This window comes from Etheostoma spectabile, chromosome 9 (genome assembly GCF_008692095.1).
Source record: "Etheostoma spectabile isolate EspeVRDwgs_2016 chromosome 9, UIUC_Espe_1.0, whole genome shotgun sequence".
Taxonomy (NCBI): Eukaryota; Metazoa; Chordata; class Actinopteri; order Perciformes; family Percidae; genus Etheostoma; species Etheostoma spectabile.
Window position 1 is genome coordinate 20,679,092 of NC_045741.1, and position 8,463 is coordinate 20,687,554.

General features: G+C 40.3%; 1 protein-coding gene across 4 annotated transcripts in view; it reads left to right on the top strand.

Moving 5' to 3' along the window:
- ccdc50a (coiled-coil domain containing 50a) overlaps window positions 1-8,463 on the top strand; it is a 20,650-nt gene that overhangs the window by 3,411 nt on the left and 8,776 nt on the right. For all 4 annotated transcript variants that reach the window (XM_032525830.1, XM_032525831.1, XM_032525832.1 and 1 more), the window contains exons 2-5: window positions 805-867; window positions 3,635-3,764; window positions 5,184-5,274; window positions 6,035-6,137. In XM_032525830.1, coding sequence (XP_032381721.1) covers window positions 805-867; window positions 3,635-3,764; window positions 5,184-5,274; window positions 6,035-6,137 — 387 coding nt within the window. The remainder of the gene's footprint in view (window positions 1-804; window positions 868-3,634; window positions 3,765-5,183; window positions 5,275-6,034; window positions 6,138-8,463) is intronic.

The window sequence follows — 8,463 nt, forward strand, 5'->3', positions numbered from 1 at the left end:
CAGTAGTTTTCGTTGGGGGGGGGGGGTTTACTTGTGTACTGTTTTTGCCTGCTTGTCACATTTTGTCAGTCAGTTCAGGGACTTACACTGTCAGCTTGTCAGTAATAAGCGTAGTTCTCGCTTTTTAATGCCCCGCACACCTCTAAACAACTTTGTAAGAAAAAGCTAAAAAAAAAAAATACAAAAAAAACCTCGCAACATCAGTCTTTATTTAGGCTTTACTGTCTGAGGGTGGATGATGGTTCCTCATTCACAGTTTCACTTCATGACGAAAATAACCAACCCACACCTCACTTGCCAGATGGCCAAACTTTTTATCAGATTAAGGAAAACAGTTTGGCCCAGTTTGTAATATGTGAAAACTAGATGTACAGTATTTAAATGTCTCATACATTAAACTGTTCAATATATTAAACTATTCATTAAATTATTAAACATCTTTTGATTTTGGTTCAATATCATCTAATAGGCAAGCGGCAAATAAAGAGCCACCAAACAAACACAAATTAAATCTCTCCTAAATTTAATTTGACAGCAAATTCGTTTGGCTGCTTGTGTGTTCTGGTTAACCCATGAAACTTGGCCTCCTGTTTTTGATTGTGAGTTCAATTTTAGGTCATTTTTCTATGTAAGCACTTATGCAGGGAGATGGGCAGCCTGAAACTGAATGTCTGAGATCTGACATCTCAGCTGCTTGGCTTGTTTGACTTTTACTAGCTACATAGCTGAATGAGTTGAAATTAATTTTAAACTTTTTTATTTCTCAGTATTATTTTTCAATTTCAGTCTTTCTTTTTTCCCCAGTGTGCCGGGACTTTGCTGTGCTGGAGGACCACTGCCTGGCCTACAACCTCCAGGAGCAAGAGTGTAAGAAACTACAAACTAGCCATGTTTTTGGATTTCTCCTTCCCAGCTCCCATGCCTTACCCTTAAGACAACAACTCCTTTGTTTCAAACGGGGGACTCCTGCTGCTGCTTGGTTTCTTTTAATGGTACTGATCACTGATCTGTGATCAACTTCAGTCGGAGAAAAGCTTGCTGCTTAATTCAGATGAAAAAATGTGTAGAGTTAATACAGATACTGGGTGTCTGTTTAAAGACTTAAGTCATTTATTGTAATGTTTTCTGCTTCAGACCCATTATGTCACTGTAGATGTTTTTTGTCAAGCTACCCAGCTGCATTCTTCCTGTAGGTCGGCTAATGCTTACTTTGCAAAAGAACAAACTATGAAAGATGTTTTTTTGAGAGTACCAGTAGAAAAATGAATGCAGTCCACAGAGCTCCTCTTTTTCTCTTCTGGAAAATGTTTCAAGTGTAACAAACTGCAGCGTCAGTGGCTGCTGCCTGCTTAAGCCTATATAAACCCTGCTTAGGTCACACAGTTAACTGTGTGAATGGTGCAGGATGCTACAACAATACTTTATCAGGGCTGGGCTGTGGCAGACTACAGTGGACGGGTGCATGTGATTTGTTTGGATCACATGTAATTTGTTTTTGCTACAGCTGTAGCACAGAGAAGCTGGATCTGTTAGACGGCACAGTCAGCTTAGCCAGGGTTGTTATGTGGAACACACTGAAATACTATTGTCTCTAAGTGTGGGTGTGGGGGGTGGGTGTGTTTGTCCTTGCATGCCTTGTTAGGTTGGCTGGTGCTTTCATGTGAGCTTGTGTGTAAATAGCCGGCATCTTTTTCCCATGATTTGAAAAGGCACTTTGGAGATTCACTAAGAGGGGTTGTTTCCTTGCTGCTGTTTTTTTTTCCCCATGTGCATTATGAATGCTGAAATCTCCTGGTTACAACTCTTACCCATTCCATTCTTTTATTAAACGCTTCTTCTGCTTTATTGTTTTTAAGTTGAACTTGTCTTAGGCACAGCTGTTCCCTCACTGTAGGATATCTCTTGCTGAGTAAGGTCAAAAGGACATTTTCTTACCAAGGCATACAAGGCCTTCCTTTATAGAAACAAATGAATATCTGCAGATGAACAATGGGCACCAACATCCTCATATCCTTTACCTGCTCTCATTCATAAAGAAATGACAGTAACCAACAGAAAGAAGCTGTTGCTTTTTAGGTTGTGCAAACATTGGCCAGTTTTTGTTCAAATTTCTTAAGTGAACTTTTGATTTGAAGGGACAGATACAGGGACGGAGTGTAGACAGTTGAAACATGAGCACTTTTACTTATCTGCACTGGACAATAGTTTTTTTTTTTTTTTCTGTTTCCATAAATATGTTACTTTATGTCACCGTAAAAGGTTAAACGTTGCAACAAGATCTGCAAAGAGAAGGCCAGATGTCACCCAGCCATACCCTAAGTGCAGAGGATGCTCTGTTTTAGCTGTGATTAATTTGGCTTCAGCTGGCCTGCCCTTGTGTTGCCACTAAACCGTTTTAAAGTTTTAGTGATCCATGAATAAGGCTTTTTGCTCCTTTTTGTTGTCACACTAACTGATCTGCTTTGAGCTGGGAAAATCTTTGTTTTCTTAGACCCCAGAGGTCAGTGAGAAGATTGCTGCTTTTCATAGCCAGACAATGTTTTTCACACTTTTTTTTCCCCCCCTGGATCACATCAACAGATGGCCATCCTAAAAAAAAAATTTATACATTGAGTTGACGTGTAGTTAAAGCTGGCTTTTATTTCCATTCAAAATGTTGCGCAAATCATGCATGGAAACAATTTCTGTATGACTGTGTCAGCACTTGGCACATGCTTGTTTCTGGAATGTGTTTTTTTTTTTAATTTTATTTCAGCGTACAACTCCCCACTGATATGCCTGAGACTCAGCTAGTCCAACATTTCTTGACTCCCCTTTTCAAGGTTGGGTTTGTTGAATGAACAAATGTCACAATGTCCGGGCATGTTTTTTTTTTTGCTATCTTGAAACGTGAATCAATTTTTCTGTTGAGAAATCTGGCAGTGGACAAATGATGTGGCACTGGATAAATGATAGCCTTATCTTGAGTTGTGACATCGGTTATGCCCCTCAAATATATTTTTCTAAGGTGTCATCAACTAAAACAATTGATCGCATCATCCAAACAAAATTGATGTCAACCCCTTGACTTTGTATCGAGTCGCCACAGCTGTGAATCACAGTTTCCTCTTTCAATCCCACCAGTCATGCAGGAACTTTATGGAGCCTCTGTAAATTGCCAAACGTAATTTGGTCCTTTTCACATGAAAGCTGGGAACAGATCGATAGCCAGGTGAAAGAGAGCTGAGTGAGTAAGTGATGCGCTCCACGCTTACCAAGTGCTCGGAGTGCGTCAGCAAGCAGGATTTATCATTTGTTATGGCCCACAAGGTGCCATCAAACAACCTTGGAACGGCACCTCAGCTGTGAACATTAATTTCTAAGTGAATAAGAGCACTCTCTGTTTATTACCAGAGACTGAAGCATCCATGTCCTCGGCGTTTATCTTCTCTCTTCGGAACATAAACATTACTGCTCCTCAGAGAGGAAACCATCAAGAATGTGTGGATCTTTAAATAAACTCCCCGGTGCCCAGCTGCTCATCATTCATCTACACTTATTTAGTTGTTAGTGCGGTCCAGCAATCAGCTGACTTAATCCTGCTTCTTGTGTACACAAGTTTTAAGACCAGGTTTTTTGTGTTTGTGTTTAACAGTTGAGAGCCACTTGGCATCTAACGTCAACAAGAGCCGTCTGGTGCAGAAGGACCTGAAGGTGGCCAAGAAGCTGCAGGAGGAGGAGGATCAGAGGGCCAAGGGCCACGCCCAGAAACAGCATGTTGACATGTGGGTCTCACACACAGACACACACACAGTCTCCATTTGCTTACATCCATATCAAAACATAATCCCAATATGAGAAATTGACAATTCAACCGTACACACAGAGGTAGGTAGATATAGAGAAGACAACCTAATGTGACCATTACCTTAATTAAATAGTAACGTCTGACTCTACGGCCACAGGTTTCAGTGAATCTTATAATGGATATTTGTGTTGAGTTATTTCAACAAACGATGGGGGAAATAAATGCCTATTGTCCGAGAGTCTCCTGAGAGAGCTTCAGTTGACAGCGGGGTCTGCGAAGGAGGACAGGCCGGGCAGCCAGCCAGTCCCGTCAGACTGTGGAGCATCTGAACTCCAACAACGTCAGCGCAAAACTGCCCATATTGTAGCTCTACACAGTTGTTTTCGCACATTAAAAAGTCTAAGAGAAGATTTGTGCTGCTAAAGTCTTTGCTACACAAGCGGCCCAAGCCGCTTGTGGTTACGGTCTCTGTGTGGCATCTCCATATCCCTGAAGTATAATTATATTTTCTAAGGGGTTTGGGTCAGCTCCAGCTGCAAGTTCAAAGTTATGCAGCTTCCACACAAAGTTGACTTACAGCTCCTACATAGGAGATTGTTGCCTGTGCTACGGTTCAGACCAGGTGCTGCAACAAAGCCATCTTGGTTTAAAAGTCCCCCTCTGTGCTCTGCAACTTTAATTGACATAAAATGGATGATTCACAGCTTAGTGAGATGACTGTTTCACTAACACACACAGACATGTATTAGTGCACACACCCCCAGGGAGAGGCCAGATGCTACACCATCGATGCAGGCAGGCCAATGCTTGTCATGCTGGGAGCTCACACGGCCATCCACTCCGCACTTGCCAATGCCACTTCATATACACCCACTCTCATGTGACTAAACAGACACACATTCTTGTTTGACTAAACACACACATACGGGAATGCAGCATCACTTGTTTCTTCATACATACCTATAAAGGAATATTAAGGTGCTACATTCTGTTTTTTACTTTTTGCCGTCTACACATACAAAACAGAAAAGTTTAAAATATGCATACCAGACCTCCAGGCAGAGGGTGTTGTTTTAAAAATTGTGATGAGATAAAAGTATTGATGGTCAGCAGAAGCATCAGCAGAGAGTGCTCAAAAGGGGATACATTGAAGTATTACATAAATGTGTATGAGAGAAATTGACATTTTTACTGTTCATAATATCCTTGTATTACAAGTATAAACACTTGTTCATGGTAGGAGACGCATAATAGATTTAAACTTGCTAAAATCTTGGCCATCATCATCTACAGCCTTAATTGTACAATTACAAACATTTTGGATTAACAGTTGTACGTGTTTTTAATGTGTTCCAAACCCCTTCCCATATGCACATGAACCTTTGGGAACCTCCAGTGAGCGTCAAGACAATGAGATCGCATATGAAATTCAGGAACAACTGGTCCGACAGGCAGAACTACAGCGACGTCAGGAAGAGAAGGATGCGGTAAGAAACATGCTAACACACATACCTTTACATACATTTCTGGCCGTACAAGCACAGCATTGGTCACATCCACCCATCAATGACTTGACTTTTAGTATTGATGTACTGTACTGGGTGGGTCATTCCACTTAAATAATCACCTTGTTTGTGCTTCTCCATTGTGATAATTAAATGTCAGTTATAGTGACCTGACCTGTATTTTTTTCCTCAAGGTGTTAATCTCAATGTTTATGCCCTACATAAAGTCCAGAGATTTAAGGAAATTCTGATACTACAGTCTCAGGATGTTTTCCTTAGTGTTGATAAACGAGACAGGGACGAGTGTTTGTGTTTTTTCGCCGCCCAGTGAGATTAGACAAAGGGCTCTGGTTCAGTAGTGGTTATCAATCATGAACTGACGCTGTTTTATATTTATTGTACACTAAAGAGTGGGCTCCAACTTTTGTAAAATTGTCTGTAAATCTTGCAAAATATCTCAGATGCTGGTACTGATTATTTCTTGCCTCTAAGTTGGGGGAGAAATGGGTCTCATTGCTTCAAATTTCGGGTGGGTGAAAGTTGCACTAATTGGCCTGAGTACGGCACATCAGGGAATGATCCACTGTAATCTGATGTGTTTGAAGCTACACTCACTGTCAAAAAATTAAAACTACAACCCAAAACAAAGTGACATATCATATTTGTTACAGATCGGCCTATACAAGGACGTTTTCATAGTCACGTGGGACAACCTGTTTACTGTGGCCTTGTTTATTTGTAGGCTATAGCTCGTAAGCTGCAGGAGAAGGAGATGAAAGAGGAAAGGAGAAGACAGAAACAGCTGGAAGCAAACTTTGAGGAGGAGTACTTTGAGGATCATGGAGGTAGGCCAAGCACCACTGGCTTATGTTAATGTATGGCTGTTTTTGCTATCTGTGTGTTCACATCTCCTGTCTGTGAGGACATAAAAGAAGAAATACCTCCTGTTTCAGCTCAGGATAAGCGAGGCTGTGCTTTTGATGCTGCACAGCGCTGGAGATTGTGGAGACTGACTTGAGGCAAAGATTTTGGAATGCATTTATAAGCACATAATTAACCTTGAAGGGAGGCTTGCATGTTCCTACAGGGAAATAATTTGTCATTTTGCTCCCATTCAAGAGCCAACACCGCTGTAAATGGGTTTAACAGTGCTCCAGTTTCAGGATACAGCTTAAATGTGCTTTGATAGCAGATTTTTACCTCCATTTATTAAGTGAATATCCAGTTGGTGGGTAAGGAATGCATTTAAAAAAAGATTTAGATCTACGAACTAATGTCACACACCCACAAATGTTTTGTTTTTTTTGTTGTGCTTCTTTTATAACATAGGTGAGCGTGTCACAAATACAATCTGTTTAAGTCTTTTCATGCACATCCCTCGACTGCATGATTCCTTCCACTGGAGGTCTGTTCAACAAGAAACAGTGGATCATTTTTATTTTCCTTTTTAACTTCTTTGTAAATTGTTGCCCTGTGTTGAGTTACTTTCAGGAAATTCACCTCAAGTTTAGGGGTTCGATACAGTTCTTTATAGTGAAAAGTAAAGCACTCTGGGTTTGTCAGCATTAGAAATGTTGCTTCTGCTGAATTGTAGCAGCTATCTGACAGTAGTATGGCTAGGTCTGAATGCAGTTCTAGTTCTTAAACCAGGATGTTCTTGAGGAAAATTATTTTTAGTTAACTTAATAATAATAATAATAACACCAAAAAGGTTTCTATTTTCTCTGCCTTTTTGTTATTGTTACCAGCACCTTTCCATTCTCTGCCATGCTAATATATTCCAGACACAATAGTATTTACATTCAAATCCAGGGCGCTGTTGTGTTGGTTATTGTCTGCAAGAAAGAGAAGTGCGTGCTAGTGTGTGTACAGTATAATATATTCAGGTCCTTTTGTTTACACTGCATCAAACACTGTGAGTAAAGAGACTACAAACTACGTCTACAAGGTACAACACCCAAAAGAGACAGAAACATTTTCAAAAATAAGCATATGCCTATTTTTTTTTTAAAGTGGTGTACTACAACTAGCAGGAGACAAGTTATAATTGAGGTAAGTTTGGAGACACTACCTTATTTAATCATTAAATTGATAGCCAACATATTTTTGTTTTGTCTCTTTTCTGTGTTGTAGTTTGTAGACGGCCCCTAAGCTCTCTAACTGCCATCTCAACGCAGGAACTGAACACAGTTGATTAAGCACAACTTTCATGAATTTCTTTCACATGCACAGCAGTCAAATTCACTGTGTTCACTCTGAAGGAATCACTGCACATGGGTAGGCACTTATAATGACATTTTAAACATGTTTAGAGGCTAAAAACACATTTAAAACTTGCCCTGTTTAAGCCTGTTGGGTGCCAGCTCTAGCAGGAAGATAACACGGTGTAGACCGCACCGATTGTTTGCTACATGTTGGAATCAACCGGAATTCTCCTGCAAGGGTTTTCACTTTGAGATTCAATCTGAGCAATTTCAGCATGTTGTGCTTGTTTTATTTTAAATCTCCATACCACTAGTTTTTGTATCCTCCTTATGCACATCTCTCTCTCAAAAAAAAATCACTAGTGAAATCATGTTTCACTGAAGATGTCGTCATGCTTTTCATCCGGCTGTGTAATTGGCTGCTCCTCTCAGGAAATGAGGATTACAGTTGCACATGAACCAGCAAGGGGTCAGAACCTGTCACCGCTTGACAGATACACAAATGGGAAAAGATTGTGAGGAACAGTTACAGTGTATTCTAAAAGTTAAGCTGGACCGCAGAAAGCAAACACTTAAGCTAGTTTAGTCATTCTGAGCATGTACTAGTGAGGATGTTGTTGTACCTGCATCCTTTTTAAAAGGTTTGAATGCCAACAAACACTTGTCGGTTAGATATCAACCAGCTGGTTATATAACTTGAATTCCATTGAGCTGACTGAGTACTGGCTTCTGCTTTGTGCTTTTCCACTCATTTGTTTTAATTCAAAGTTTTGTCAGGCTCCCAGCGCAATGGTTTTCTTAGTAGATGTAGATGTGTCTCTGGACATTTTGGGTGCATCTAATTCCTACCCTGTTAACTGTATATCTATAGCATGTACTTTGTCTTTTCATCATCACTGTCCTCACAGGTGCTGCATCTAACTCTTTTCTTACTAACCATCTTAGCTTATATCATTCCTGTTGTTTT